At 32.5% G+C, this 16,701-nt stretch overlaps 2 protein-coding genes across 2 annotated transcripts; both read right to left on the bottom strand.

Annotated features, from left to right (window-relative positions):
* Nucleotides 1-4,375: 4,375 nt before the first annotated feature.
* On the bottom strand, nt 4,376-6,942 carry LOC105771492 (G-type lectin S-receptor-like serine/threonine-protein kinase LECRK3). Its single transcript, XM_012592951.2, has one exon. It carries the CDS (start codon nt 6,893-6,895, stop codon nt 4,559-4,561), a length of 2,337 nt encoding a protein of 778 aa, XP_012448405.2. The 5' UTR covers nt 6,896-6,942; the 3' UTR covers nt 4,376-4,558.
* Nucleotides 6,943-13,531: 6,589 nt separating this feature from the next.
* On the bottom strand, nt 13,532-15,910 carry LOC105774676 (zinc finger protein GAI-ASSOCIATED FACTOR 1). Its single transcript, XM_012597236.2, has 4 exons — nt 15,513-15,910; nt 15,019-15,421; nt 14,779-14,924; nt 13,532-14,167 (listed from the first exon to the last, which is right to left on the bottom strand). Exons 1-4 carry the CDS (start codon nt 15,619-15,621, stop codon nt 13,656-13,658), a joined length of 1,170 nt encoding a protein of 389 aa, XP_012452690.1. The 5' UTR covers nt 15,622-15,910; the 3' UTR covers nt 13,532-13,655.
* Nucleotides 15,911-16,701: the final 791 nt, after the last annotated feature.

Genomic DNA, 16,701 nt, shown 5'->3' with positions numbered 1-16,701 from the left:
ACAGTAAAATTAAATCACGAAATTTTTAGAAATATTAATTCACGAATTATAGACACAGAAAATAATATTTAAAAATTTTTCTGACTCGGATTTGTGGTTTCAAAACCACTATTCCGAATAGGATCGAAATCGAGCTGTTACACTTTACTTTAATACATATTCATTAAACAAGTTTTGGCATTTATATAATCATCAAACTATATACATGCAATATAAATCAAAAAAGAAATTTACAAAAGCTACTGGAGATAATCTGGATAGTGTGATCCTCAGTGTTGATCCGATCCTCCGTATATTTTCACGTCAATCTACAAGTGACATTGAATACACTCAAGTAAGCTTATAGAAACTTAGTAAGTTCGTAGGCATAAAACATAAATCTTACCAAACATTCATACACTTATACATTATACACTATTACTAAGTTTACCTCTCAACCATAAACACTAGTGAGTCCCTTGGTATAAACTCACTACTACTTATCCATTTACTATAATTCTTTTAGGCCCATTTGTCACTTACCATCATTAATCAAATTAGGGAATGGTTACGAAAAATTGAGTACTTCACTTCCACTTTGCCATAGTATAACTATGGCCTTGCGTATGATCACTTATCACTTTCCGAAGCCATAGCCCTGCCACAGTCTTACACGGATCACACTTATCACTTGTCACTTGTCACTGATCAAATAAGTGTAGCTAAAGTTACCACTTATCACTTGTCACTTGTTACTGATCAGAAGTACTCAAATCCGACATTCCGCTCAATTTGATCATTTATTCGGTTTTAGCATTGTTATTTTATTCTCAATTCATCAACAAATATATCTCATCATACATTATATAATTCATAAAATTAACATTTAATCATTAAATTTCAGCCATATGAACTTACCTGGGTCGATTTGCAAAATTTGTGAAAGTTTAAGGACTAATCAGCTACTTTTTCTTTTCCTCGACTTGCTTCGGGTTCTCGATCTATCATTACAAAATCATTCACTTATCAGTATTGACTTCACATTCACTCTATTTCACATCCTTAATGTTTATAACCCGCTTATAAGTAATATTATCTATAATTTCACTATTTACTTATGTATATTCAATGTTGTCCATCCATGTCATAGTCACTAAATTTTTTTTTATCTTGAGCTACAGAACTCCAAATTAGGATCCGCCTAATTTTCCCTGAAACTAGACTCACATATCTTCTTACCATAAAATTTTCAGAATTTTTGGTTTATCCAATAAGTACAGTTTATTCTTTAAAATCACCTTTGTTCTGTTGTCTGACAGTTCTGACCCTTCTTCACTAAAAATGAATTATCTCCTCGTATGAGATTCGGATGATATTTCCGTTTTTCTCTCGAAAATAGTCTCATTCATTATTTTAAATATATAAATTTAAGCCCCTAATTATTTTTATTCAAGACTACTGCTGTTGTCCAAAACTGTTTTAGTGCAAAATGTTGATTTCCATTTTGCCCCAAATTTCATAGTTCATACAAATTAGTCATTGCTCAATTAACCCCTCAATTAAGCTAATTTTTCACAATTAGTACTTTACCTAGACATTATAAGTTATTTCACAACTATTGAAATTTAGAATTTTCATATAAAACCCTAACTTCAAAATCTTTTACTATTAGGTCCCAAACATTCACTTTCTATTCAATTCTTTCAAAAAATCGGCATATAAACAATTTAAATCTCTAATTTCATCCTAAATCATCATATACTTCCAGCACATATTCATATTAACTTTTAATTTCTTTCATAGAATCAAAAACTAATGAATTCAACAAGTGGGCCAAGTTGTAAAAGTAACAAAAACACAAAAATTTCAAGAAATAATCAAGAATTGAACTTACTTGCAATAAAAATATGAAAAACCAGCTTAAAGAAACCCTTCTATGGTGTTTTTGCTGATGAGAATGCAGAAAAATAAAGAGAAATCTAGATAATGCCACTTTGATCCTAGCTTTATTAAGTAAATTTTGCAATATTCCAATTTTGCCCATAATTCTCCTTATTTTCTTGTTGATTTCATGCCTTTGCCGTCCAGCCCAAATAGACCTTGGGTCTATTTTCCTTTTAAGCCCTCTTTCTTTTATCATTTAAGCTATTTAATCATTTCCCATAATTTTTCATTTGTTACAATTTACTCCTTTTTGTTCAATTAATTATCGGAACTTTAAAATTTCTAGATGAAACTTTAATACTAACTTTTTAACACTCCATAAATATTTATAAAAATATTTATGGCTCGGTTTAAAATCTTCGAGGTCTCGATACCTAGTTTTTTATTCTAATTATTTTAATATTTATTTCTAGTGCACTATTCACTATTTCAAAAATTTTCCTAACTTCACATTTAACTTATATTCACTAAATTAATAATATTTTCTACTCATTTGCCGGATTTAGTGATCTCAAATCATCATTCTGACACCCTAAAAATTCTGGCCATTACAGTTCAAACTCGAGACAACCTTTTTTTTCCCTCTCCTTTTTTTCTTCTCTTAATTGTAGTGTAAAGCAAAATTTGGATGACTTATGATCCATTGATGTTTGTATCGCATTGGCGTTCTAAAAAAGCCATTATAGTAACAATGTAGTTCCCCATACTAATCGTTAAGGTTTTTTTAACTTGATCAGTGGTCAAATTAGATTAATAATTTAAAAATATATGAAAATTTTTAACTTTTAAAACACAAGATTTTTGGTACTATACTGATTCGATATACTCTAAAAATACATTTGGTACAATATTAACGATCTCATAAAAATTGAATTTCGATGAATTCCCATTTACTGATCCCATCTTTTATAGAATTGATCCCCTACAAGAATACGTGGAGCTCGGCATGTCTGGAAACACAGAAGAACTTTCTTTTGCTAATATTATTACCAATATTCAATATTAGTTCGTTCATAGTATTACTATACACTAATGATCTTTTTAACTAAGTGTGATCGGATATCTATAAAAATTATTTTTTAAAAATATTTTTTTTAAAAAAATTTAAAAATGATATTTTAACCAATTTCCGATCTAACCAACCAAATCGATTCAATTCCAACCACAAAACATATACATTAAAAATAATCATAGGCAGATATGTATGTTCAAAACACCAAATATATACACTAGTCAAAGCACAAATATCCCACTAATTAAGTTCATTATATATACATATTAATCCCAAAAGTAAAGGATTAAATCAAAATTTTGTCATTTTGGGCGTCAAAGTGTAATTTTACCTATACTAACTTAAAATTTTATAAATTGTAAAGGGTCAAAAGTCAAAATTTCCCATTTTAGGGGGGCAAGGCCCCTGCCAACCCCCCGGCGTCGCCCCTGGTTCATGATTCAATTAATTTGATTAATCTAATTGAACAAATTATTACTAAACTTGAAATCTCGATTGATACCTCAAGCTAAACTCGATAATTACCGAATTGAATTCAAATTCTTTTCAAATTGAACTCAAAAAATTTACGAATACCAGTATCTCATTTACACCCGAACAAAAATACACAAAAACAGCCTAAACGAATTGGCATTCAGACAGCAAACAAATGCACAAAGAGTCAGGCTACTGGTAAGCATAAACAAATCAGATTCCAAGAAAAAGAACTGCAAACAAATGGAATTTTAAGTGCATGGTCAAATAATTACCAATTGACTTGTTTTATTATATTTTAATTTAATTTGTTATCCGAACAAAAAATATTACGATATTTTATACAAATATAAAATTATTTACACTGTTTTTAACAATTAGATCCAAATTGTTCATATAAATACACGTATTTATAATTTAATCCACATGTTTAAAATTATAATTCATATTGAATCTAAAATGGGATCTGACATAGGGGTGAAATCAAGCAGTGAGCTTGACTCGAAATTTAGAGCTCGATACTTGCCTCTAGCTCGATCAAACATCTATTTCTAAGCTCGAGCTCTATTCAAGATAAAACCGAGCTACTCAAGCTCGATTAAGCTTGTTTGCCAATTTTTGTTCTTAAGTTCAAGCTTGACTCAATAATTATGTTTGGATTTGGGTTAATAATATATATTAAAGGCAATAACGTAATTAAACAATAGCGATAGTTTAAAGATTTAATTAGAATATTTCGAAGATCAATGATTAATTTAAAATATGCTTAGAATTATTTATAATATCTTCCTCACCCATAAATAGGAAGATAATATCATTCAACTCAGTTTGGTTAATTCAATTTTATTAGTTTAGTTAGTTCATTAGATTCTTGATATATAAAACCGAATTAACTGAAGATATATTCTTACCTCTTAAGAAGGATTCAATAAATTCAAGATTCAAAATCTAAACATCTTCCTCTGTTCTAATATTATAGAAAAATTTATTGATTACACTGTAAATTTCATCAGGCTGATAATATATACATATATAAATATGTATATACCTGCTGTGATTCATTAGTGTAATTCACAACTATATAAGCATGGATACTATGGTTTTTACGCTTGGCAAAGTTAAAGTCTTAACTTGTGACACAAACATGATCTAAGGAGAACTAACAAAGGAGCTAAGGAGTGGAGGATCGGGTATATTAACCGTCCCTTCTAGCATCAAGATAACCTTTTTCATCGACGGTCGACACGATACTTCATCTTGGGTGCACCATAATCCGACCTTAACCATCTTCTCCAATTTACTCTTCTCCACAAATTCATTTTGCACCAGCTTCTCCACTTCATTAGCCTTGAAACAATCATGTGCCCAGTATGCAAGAACTTGTTCGTTTTCCGGAACATCCGCTTCCACACTCCTTCTACAACAAATGATCTCGAACAGCATTATTCCGAAGCTATAAACATCGGCTTTCACGGTTATTGGTAAGTTTCGATGCCACTCTGGGGCAACGTATCCCCTCGTCCCTCGGATTTCAGTGTATGTCCTAGATTGGTTAGGCATCAATAGCTTGGCTAATCCAAAATCTGCAATTTTCGCGTACCCTTTGTCGTCCATTAGGATGTTTTCGGGTTTGATATCGCAATGGATAATCTGAGTCTCGCATTCTTCATGCAAGTAACAAAGTCCTCTCGCTATACTCAATACTACTTCGACTCTTCCTTCCCAATTTACCTTTAATCTCGATTTGAAAAGAAAATCTGCAAGAGAACCGTTTTTCATGTACTCGTAAACCAGAAGCCTATTAGTCCCGTCGTAGCAATAACCGAGCAATCGAACGAGGTTCTTGTGATGTGTTTTCCCGATGGCTTTCATTTCATTCAGGAAATCTCTTTCACCTTCGGCCACCACTTTTTCCAGTCTCTTGACGGCTACTGTTCTTTCGCCATCGAATATCACCCCTTTGAAAACCGTCCCGTAAGCTCCTTTACCGATCACGTCCACAAAATTGTTGGTTGCATCTTTAAGCTCCTCGAAGGAAAATGATTTCAAGGCAACATCTTCAGCAACTCGATTGTTTACCAAACGCAAAACACGCTTGTATTTTCGAACATGAGCACGATGCTTTCGAACGCCGATCGTTGCTACAACTAGAAACCCAAGCGTCAAGCATGCCATGGCAACACTAATGATTAACATATCCATTCTTAGCTTCCTTTTCCTTTTCCTTGTCTCAACACCAGCAAGTTCTCCTCCAATCTTTAAAAATGTGGTAACTTGACCACTTAATCCTCTCCTCCCAAACCGTAACGGCAACTTCATCATTTTGCACAACTCGTTCTTGAAGACAGCGGCTTCGCAACTACAATCTCGATAACACTCGTCCCTACAACTGTTCTTTGTCTTCGACGAGAGACTCAAATACGCATCATCTTTCCAAGACACATCGTTCACCTCAAGAAAATCAAAAGTTTGGTCATTTCTTGTGTCACAAGCAACTAAACTATAGTTCTTTCGGCAACCCAATTCCTGTCGCTTCTCGTTGATAAAATCGAAATGAAGAGGACATTGACAAACGGGTTCCTCATCCATCATAACACAATAACTATTCTCACCGCACAAGCCCAAAGGATTACATCTATCATTAGAGGATGACCATTCGGTGTACCAATCATCAAATCGGTTAGAACTATGTGAGTACAATCGAAATATACCATCCGTATCGATTGTTGCACGATACACGGACTTACCTGAGGCATTAACATAGTTCGTATTAATACTTTTGATGTTGAACCCGGTATCATTTAACAAATATAGGTGACCATTACCATCAAGATTCAAGTTCACACCATTTCCAGCATTAAATGTTTCAGTATCCCAATAACCAGCACCAAGTTCCACTGCTCCAACAGGGTATTGAACCAAATTCCCATCAGTTTGCATAAGAATTAGAAATTTTCCGCTACCATGATCCGACACGGCAACACTCGAAACGAGCTTACCGGTCACCGCTAGACGTTGTCCTGGTAAAATGGTATCGGTCGGGAAATCAAAACTCTTCCATACGATGCCACCACTCGAATTCAACAAAACAAAGTTACCCGAATCGAGCATCGAGGCCGAAGTTGCTAACCGTGACACGTCATCACTACTAGTATCGGCAATGAGTACGTCTTGACCTTGCTTTGGTCGAACAATAAGGGTACCTTCGGTGGTTAAAACCAATGTGACATCGCTAGGGTACGGCGAGGCATCTCGGTTAGCCGTCCATACAATTGTTTTCTGCTGGATGTTTTCGAACCATATGCCTACGGAGTAGCCGTTTTTGTATCGGTAGAAACCGAAAGCGAACTGGCCGGACGGCGATAGCAAATATGGATTATTAATGGGTGAAAGAGAAGAACCTGGTTTGATAATAGAGCTTGTTGATTGAGCATTTGTTGCATTAAGTACAAAATTTAAAAGAAGAAGAAGAACAAGAAACGCCATTAAAGTGGAAGATAAAGCTTGTTTTTCTTTTTCTTTCCTTTTTTTTTTTTTTTCTGTGCTTGTAAGGAAAAAATGTAAATGCGATCCCTTGTCAATAGTGCATTAGGAGGATTAGTCTAAATTATCGGTTTAGTCCTTGTACTTAAACTTTTTTAGATGAGATAAATATTAAAATCATACATGAATTTTGATGCAATGTACAATTTGATGCATGAACATTATTTTTATGTGATTATATACATGAAAATTTAATTTGATTAACTTTCACGAACCACTAATAACATTATCGAATTAGCATCATTTTATGTTAATATATTACATACACAAATAATTATATTAATCCAATATAAAATAATTGTTTGTATTCATTTTTAAAATGTATACAATTAAATCAAAATCAAAGTTTACAATTGAATCAAAATTAAAGTTTCATATATATATATATATATATATAAACCACAATTCAAGTTTCATACGTATAAATGCACTAAATCAATACTCATGTATTAAATTACATATTGGATCAAAGTTCGTGTATAAATTTGATATTTAACCCTTGTTTTTACCTTCACTTTTTAATTTTAAAATTCTAGTCTTGGCCAAACAATAATCGTTATATTTTACTGTTTTTAAAATATTATGCACCAATTATATTATTATATGTGCAACGTTATGCCTGATTGTTATTTTCACGTAATATTCACACACACAAAAAAGCCACATTTTTAGTTATTGGATTTAGTGACGGTTGTTTTTAACCATTACTGGAATTTCAATCCACCGTTTATGCATAGAACAAGACTAATAGTAGAATTTTTACCTAGTCGATGTAAAGGCTGCAATTTAAGTCAGGACTGAAATTTTAAAATACGAAAAATATAAGGACTAAAATTGATAAAAAAATAAAATAAGGATTAAATCCATAATTTACTAGGACTAATAATAGAATTTGAACTTTCAAAGTCTTTTTAAGTCGTTAAAATTCCTGGTCTAAGAAGAGAAAAGCATATAAAAGATTGAACAAAGTACACGCCTTGAGTTTCACGATTAAGGACTTTTCTACGGTCTTTTTCTTTGGTTGACTGTACTAAGTTAACGGAAAACCAACGTTACTAATTTATTGTCAATTAACCTACTGCCCTTTTTTCAAGTCTTCGGTTCTTATAGAAAAGTATATTTGAATAGCACAATTTGCATCGATATTATTTTCAGTATAAAAAGATATAAGTTCGAGTCTTCCTATTTAAGAGTTGAAAAGGGACTATAGGTAATTTTAGAATTGTATAAAAAAAGCAGATATAATAAAAACATATAACGAGATTTAAATTTAAAAACAAAAATGATGTTTGATTAAGATGTAACGAATGAAGTTATTAGATTGGTTGATTTGAGGATCGATATGGATCAGTTAAATCGAATAAAAAATTGATTGAATTGGGTGGTTGAATCGGATATTTATTTTTAATGTATTTTATTATTTATTTAATCGAATTGAGTGGAACAGTAAACTAGTGGACTGAACAATTTGACCACCGATCAAAAGAAATTTATTAGACTGATTGAATTGGGAACCAGTACAGATCAGTAATACCAGGCAAAAAACCAATTGAACTGGTTGAATGGATTTATTTTGTTTTATCTTTAATGATTTATTTAATTGAATTGATTGGACCAACGAATTGGTAGCCTAAGCAATTGATCACCGGTCCGAAAAAAAGTTATTAGACTAGTTGACATGGGAATGGGTACAAATTGGTTGAACTAGGCAAAACACAGGTTGAATAGGAATTTTTATTTTTATTTTAAACTTTTCAATAATTTATTTAATCAAACTATACAAATCAATGAAATTAATAACTAGACCAATTTGATCGTTGATCTGATTCTGAAAACTTTGGTCATAAGTTCATGTAACACCCCCTACCCGTATTCATCGTCGGAATAGGGTACGAGGCATTACCGGATTTTACTAAATTAATTTTCTGTTATTACGAGTTAATTACTATTCATTTACTAAAACATGTCATGACGTCCTTTAGATGGGTCTCCAAAGCTCAAAACATACTTCGGGACCAAACCGGGATTTAATCGAAACCATAGGAAATTTTTCGCAAAATCTCAAATTTCTTTTTTATATGAACTCAAGATAATCCCTTTATAAATATCCAACATTCCCTGCAACTTTTTAAAACCGAGACTAATCCAAACCAACCAATCCATTTCAATCAATTTGATATCAAATCATACTTCTATTATAATTATACCATTTAGCATATTCATCACTCTTTATTTTAATACATATTCATTAAACAAGTTTTGGCATTTATATAATCATCAAACTATATACATGCCATATAAATCAAAAAGGAAATTTACAAAAGCTACCGGAGATAATCTGAATAGTGTGATCCTCAGTGTTGATCGGATCCTCCGTATATTTTCACGTCAATCTACAAGTGACATCGAATACACTCAAGTAAGCTTATAGAAACTTAGTAAGTTCATAGGCATAAAACATAAATCTTACCAAACATTCATACACTTATACATTATACACCATTACTAAATTTACCTGTCAACCACAATCACTGGTGAGTCCCCTAGTATAAACTCACTACTACTTATCCATTTACTATAATTTTTTTGGGTCCATTTGTCACTTACCATCCTTAATCAAATTAAGAAACGATTACAGAAAATTGAGTACTTCACTTCCACTTTGCCATAGTATAACTATGGTCTTGCGTATGATCACTTATCACTTTCCGAAGCCATAGCCCTGCCACGGTCTTACACGGGTCACACTTATCACTTGTCACTTGTCACTGATCAGATCTTGTCACTGGTTACTGATCAGAAGTACTCAAATTCGACGTTCCGCTCAATTTGATCATTTATTCAGTTTTCTCATTGTTATTTTATTCTCAATTCATCAACAAATATATCTCATCATACATTATATAATTCATGAAATTAACATTTAACCATTAAATTTCAGCCATATGAACTTACCCGAGTCGATTTGCAGAATTTGTGAAAGTTCAGGGACTAATCAGCTACTTTTTCTTTTCCTCGACTTGCTTCGGGTTCTTGATCTATCATTGTAAAATCATTCACTTATCAGTATTGACTTCACCTTCACTCTATTTCACATCCTTAATGTTTATAACCCGCTTATAAGCAACATTATCTATAATTTCACTATTTACTTATGTATATTCAATGTTGTCCATCCGTGTCATAGTTACTAAATTATTTTTATCTTTAGCTACAGAACTCCAAATTAGGATCCGCTAATTTTCCATGAAACTAGACTCACATATCTTCTTACCATAAAAGTTTTAGAATTTTTTGTTTAGCCAATAAGTACAGTTTATTCTTTAAAGTCACCTCTGTTCTGCTGTCTGACAGTTCTGACCCTTCTTCATTAAAAATTAATTATCTCCTCGTACGGGATTCGGATGATGTTCATGTTTGTTTCTCTTGAAAATAGACTCATTCAGAATTTTAAATATATAAATTTAAGCCCCTAATAATTTTTTATTCAATTTTTTATGATTTTCCAAATTCAGAATAGGGGAACCTGAAATCATTCTGACATTGTCTCACAAAATTTATTATATCTCATGATTTACAATTCCATTGCTTACACCGTTTCTTCTATAATAAACTAGACTTAATAAGCTTTAATTTCATATTTTATTGATCCTCTAATTCGATTCCCACAATTTTTGGTGATCTTTCAAAGTTGGACTAATGCTGTTGTCCAAAACTATTTTAGTGCAAAATGTTGATTTCCATTTTGCCCCAAATTTCACAGTTCATACAATTCAGTCCTTGTTTAATTAACCCCTCAATTAAGCTAATTTTTCACAATTAGTACTTTAGCTAGACATTATAATTTATTTCACAACTATTGAAATTCAGAATTTCCACATAAAACTCTAACTTCAAACTCTTTTACTATTAGGTCCCAAACATTCACTTTCTATTCAATTCTTTCAATAAAATCGGCATATAAACAATTTAAAGCTCTAATTTCATCCTAAATCATCATATACTTCCAGCACATATTCATATCAACTTTCAATTTCTTTCATAGAATCAAAAACTAATGAATTCAACAAGTGGGCCTAGTTGTAAAAGTCACAAAAACACAAAAATTTCAAGAAATAATCAAGAATTGAACTTACTTGTAGTAAATATATGAAGAACCAGCTTAAGAAAACCCTTCGATGGTGTTTTTGCTGATGAGAATGCATAAAAATAAAGAGAAATCTAGATAATTCCACTTTGATCCTAGCTTTATTAAGTAAATTTTGCAATATTCCAATTTTTCCATTAATTCTCCTTATTTTCTTGCTGATTTCATGCATTTGCCGTCCAGCCCAAATAGACCTTGGGTCTATTTCCCTTTTAAGCCCTCTTTCTTTTATCATTTAAGCTATTTAATCATTTCTCATAATTTTTCATTTGTTACAATTTAGTCCTTTTTGTTCAATTAATTATCGGAACTTTAAAATTTCTTGACGAAACTTTAATACTAAATTTTTAACACTCCATAAATATTTATAAAAATATTTATGGCTTGGTTTAAAATCTTTGAGGTCTCGATACCTCGTTTTTTATTCTAATTATTTTAATATTTATTTCTAGTGCACTATTCACTATTTCAAAAATTTTCCTAACTTCACATTTAACTTATATTCACTAAATTAATAATATTTTCTACTCATTTGTCGGATTTAGTGATCTCAAATCACCATTCCGACACCCCTAAAAATTCAGGCCATTACAGTTCAAACTCGAGACAACTTTTTTTTCCCTCTCCTTTTTTTCTTCTCTTAATTGTAGTGTAAAGCAACGTTTGGATGACTTATGCCGTGTATCCATTGATGTTTGTATCGCATTGGCATTCTAAAAAAGCCATTATAGTAACAATGTAGTTCCCCATACTAATCGTTAAGGTTTTTTTAACTTGATCAGTGGTCAAATTAGATTAATAATTTAAAAATATATAAAAAAATTTAACTTTTAAAACACAAGATTTTTGGTACTATACTGATTCAATATGCTCTAAAAATATATTTGGTACAATATTAACGATCTCATAAAAATTGAATTTCGAAGAATTCCCGTTTACTGATCCCATCTTTTACAGAATCGATCCCCTACAAGAATATGTGGAGCTCGGCATGTCTGGAAACACAGAAGAACGTTCTTTTGCTAATATTATTACCAATATTCAATATTGGTTCATTCATAGTATTACTATACACTAATGATCTTTTTAACTAAGTGTTTAAAAAATTTTAAAAATGATATTTTTAACCAATTTCCGATCTAACCAACCGAATCGATTCAATTCCAACCACACAACATATACATTAAAAATAATCATAGGCAGATATGTATGTTCAAAACACCAAATATATACATTAGTCAAAGCACAAATATCCCACTAATTAAGTTCATTATATCTATACATATTAATCCCAAAAGTAAAGGATCAAATCAAAATTTTGTCATTTTGGGGGTCAAAGTGTAATTTTACCTATACCAACTTAAAATTTTATAAATTGTAAAGGGTCAAAAGTCAAAATTTCCCATTTTAGGGGGGCAAGGTCCCCGCCAACCCCCCGGCGTCGCTCCTGGTTCATGATTCAATTAATTTGATTAATTTAATTGAACAAATTATTACTAAACTTGAATTTGGCTCGATTGATGCATCAAGCTAAACTCGATAATTACCGAATTGAATTCAAACTCTTTTCAGATTGAACTCAAATAATTTATGAATATCAGTATCTCATTTATACCCGAACAAAAATACACAAAAACAGCCTAAATGAATTGACATTCAGACAGCAAACAAATGCACTAAGAGTCAGGCTACTGGTAAGCATAAACAAATTAGATTCCAAGAAAAAGAAATGCAAACAAATGGAGTTTTAAGTGCATGGTCCAATAATTACCAATTTACTTGTTTTATTATATTTTAATTTAATTTGTTATCCGAACAAAAAATATTACGATATTTTGTACAAATATAAAATTATTTACACTGTTTTTAACAGTTAGATCCAAATTGTTCATATAAATATGCGTATTTATAATTTGATCCACATGTTTAAAATTATGATTCATGTTAGATATAAATGGGATCTAACATAGGGGTGCAATCATGCAGTGAGCTTGACTCGAAATTCAGAGCTCGATACATGTCTCAAGCTTGATCGAACATATATTTCTAAGCTCGAGCTCTATTCAAGATAAAACCGAGCTACTCAATCTCGATTAAGCTTGTTTGCCAATTTTTATATTTAAGCTCGAGCTTGACTCAATAATTATGTTTGGATTTGGGTTAATAATATATATTAAAGGCAATAACGTAATTTAACAATATCGATAGTTTAAGGATTTAATTAGAATGTTTCGAAGATCAATGATTAATTTAAAATATACTTAGAATTATTCATAATCTCTTCTTAACCCATAAATAGGAAGATAATGACTTTCAACACACTCGAACTCAAATCTTTCTACATTAACAACAATACTCATGTCAATCGAACTAAGACTCAAATGATAACTTTATTAATATTTTATTTTTATATTAATATAAAAAAAGTATGATAAAGAACAAAAAATATATTAAAATTAATTTAAAATATCAAAATTTTGTAGAATGCATATTAATACAAACCGATATTGAAACTGTACGGATCTCCGAAATTTTTTAAAAATTAAAATTGTACCTCTAAAGCAACGATGAGCTATTGGGTGCACCATACGACGTCGTAGCAGCTGGTTCACCATTGAAGCCTCCTCCAAATTGAGTGAACAAAGCAGATAATCCATTTGAAGTTCCACCGCGGCCTCCGCCTCCGCCTCCGCAAATGCCAAGCCCTAGAAGATCAAGCGTCGACGTAGGCTTGTGTCCCGTAGAGGGTGTTGTCGATGATGATGATGGTACTGCAAAGCTTAGACCACGAAGTAGTGAAGGGCTCGATGTCGCCGCCGCACCCATTTGGGCTGCCTTCTGTAGCAACGCGGTGGCGGACATGGCTGGTTGAAGTGACGGTGCAGTGAAGATGGAGGAGGAGCTATTGTTGGAGAGGTAGAGAGGGGAGGAAAGAGAAAGAGATGTGGTCTCTAAGGGTGGTGTTGATGCAAATATGGTAACTAAAACGTCGCCGTTTGAAGCAGAGATGCTGGTGGTTGGCGGTGGTGGATCTGGTGGTGAAAGTCCCATTGGAATTTCAAGCATTTCTGTATAAGCATATATGGAGTGGAATAAGTGAACAAAAGTAAAATTCTGATTTTGGTCCCTTTACTATGCTGAAATTATGAATTTAATCTTTGTATTTTAATTACGCAAATCTGATCCTCTTCCTTTTATAAAATTATTGGTTAGTCCATATTGTTAACACCGTTAATTATCTTCGGCGACTCAATAAAATGCTAATGTTAAAAAAACAAGTGTTAATATACTACTTGGTGCCTGATTTTGATTTCAATGTTTAATTTGATACTAGGTCTTTTTGTCTTAGAAAAATACTTAAGTTTGGTTTCATTGTTCAATTTGGTACTTGAGCTTTTCTTTTTTGTCCCAATTATCTATGTTTCTTACTAGAACACGTGTCAAATATTCATCAAGCCACATGATATCGTTTGGTCTAGGTACTAGATTGAACATTGAAGCCAAACTTAAGTACCAAATTAAAACAAACTTAAGTACCAAATTGAATAGTAAAACTAAACTCAAATACCAAATGATATATTAACCCAATCTGTTATCTCAATTTCGATGTATGCGTTAGTAGAAACCCTGCATGTAATGATTAAAGTACGCATATAAAATAAGATAACAAAAATTTGACCTGAACTCTGAGTTGACAATCCCGGCGAAACCATAGTCGTAGTCGACTGTGTTAACGGCGGCGGTGAAAAAGTCGCCGCTTGAGCCCTGGCGTTTTCCTCAGCCAACGCATCACAAAATGCTCTATGCGTATAGAAACTATCCCTCCTACAACAAACACCACCACCACCACCACCACCACCACCATCATCATCATAAGTTCGTACAACTCAATTATGAAATGAAAATAACGCATCGATACCTCGAAAAAACAGTGCCACAATTGCATTTATATTCTTTGGTGCCACAACTCTTTAAATGGGCCGTCCAATCGGACTTAACGGCGTACGTTTTAGAGCACCGCTCGCACCTCCATTTCTTCTCGCAGTGCTTTCTGCAATAGTGTTTCTTTATGCCGGTAAGATCGCCCAAGGCGCGAGCCGCGTTATGGTGTACGCAGCTCGTTTCTGGGCAAACGTAGACCCGTTTCTTTCGTGTTTCGTTGCCGTCGGTTCTTTGCCGGAGCTTCCACGGTAAGTTATGTCCACGGCGGTGGAGTTGAAGGTTTTGGTCACGTTGAAAGCCTTTGTTGCAAATCTCGCAAATGAAACGGTTGGTGGCTAGTAAGGATTTTGGTGATAGTGATATTACCTCAGCTTCAGGATCTAAAATAATTCAAAAATTCAAAAAGATGATTCAAAGAAAGAAGATATATGGAAATTTAAACATCGGGTGTTTTTGTTTATTTAATTTCACCTGGCATTCCAGGGAGATTTCTTTTCTTCTTCGATTGTACACCATCTGTCTGTTGAAATGCTTCAATGAGAGAAACCGCCATTGATGACGAATTTTCAAACTTTGCCATGTTTTTCTATACTCAAAATGGCCAATAAAAAACAACCCAGAATTTCTTTTAAGCTTAAAGAAATGAAAACCCAGTTTCTCGTGGGTTTCAAAACAACAGTTCACCGCAAATGTTGGCTTGGATTTTCAAGTTTTTCAACGGTATGATTGTTAAATTTCACTTTCCACTAGGAAAATGATAGACACTAGAAAAATAATGATTTAATGAAGGTAATTGAATGAAAGTTCATGATTTTCAACTAAGGGAAGAGCACGAGGAGAGTCTCAAATGGCGGCTCCATAGGTGTCAGTAATTACAGAGAGGCGTTGAAGTAAAAGAGAAGCAAATTATTACTTAAAAAGGAAAGTCGTTGAAGTGGCGCCAGATTTTACAATAACTGTTTAATTATGATTTTAGTCCCGGCATTCTATTTTTTTTACTTTATTTTGTTCTTTTGATTTTATAATGTTATTAGCAGATCCATATCGATGATATTGTTAGTTGATAACGTTAAAGTGATGACATAAAACTTTTTTAAACAATTTTAATTACTCGATTGACAAGTAAATTTATTATTAGTCGAATCGGATTAACTAAATTTTCAGAGAATTTTTGTTAAAGGGGTAAAAATAAAACTAAATTTTTTTTGGAAGGACAAAAGCATAAATCTTGTATTAAGTTACGGACGAAGGCAAAGGGCTACGAAATGTCCTTAGCCCCTTATAAATGGAAGATTTGTAATTTAACCCCTTAAAAATTTATGAAATGATATATTAGTATAATGATAAAATTACACTTTAACTTTCTCAATAACATGAGATTTGTTATGATACTTACTATTATTGATCCGTTATCCGATTGGGTCCTGACCCAAACTCTACACAGTTTTCCCTTTGAGTTCACATACGCTTCTATGAGACCACATGATGTAGCTTCGCACCATTATATAGGTGAACCCACATCGTATAATTCTATGAGACCACACGATGTAGGTTCGCACCATCATAAAGGCGAACCAACGTTGTATTAACATGTGATAAGCCTAGATTAGGGTATGTCTCGACATGCATGGTAACCTAACTATGATGTCACATTTATGAA

Source organism: Gossypium raimondii, chromosome 6 (genome assembly GCF_025698545.1).
Source record: "Gossypium raimondii isolate GPD5lz chromosome 6, ASM2569854v1, whole genome shotgun sequence".
Lineage (NCBI taxonomy): Eukaryota > Viridiplantae > Streptophyta > Magnoliopsida > Malvales > Malvaceae > Gossypium > Gossypium raimondii.
The sequence above is the reverse complement of the archived record's forward strand: the minus strand, read 5'-3'. Positions and strand labels throughout refer to the sequence as shown.

Excerpts from the sequence above, each read along its gene's own strand:
- LOC105774676 (XM_012597236.2), bottom strand. The coding sequence starts at position 15,621 with ATGGCAAAGTTTGAAAATTCGTCATCAATGGCGGTTTCTCTCATTGAA. Across the intron at positions 15,422-15,512 it reads AAATCTCCCTGGAATGCCAG|ATCCTGAAGCTGAGGTAATA; the intron begins GTGAAATTAAAT and ends GAATTATTTTAG. Across the intron at positions 14,168-14,778 it reads ATTGTCAACTCAGAGTTCAG|AAATGCTTGAAATTCCAATG; the intron begins GTCAAATTTTTG and ends ATGCTTATACAG.
- LOC105771492 (XM_012592951.2), bottom strand. The coding sequence starts at position 6,895 with ATGGCGTTTCTTGTTCTTCTTCTTCTTTTAAATTTTGTACTTAATGCA.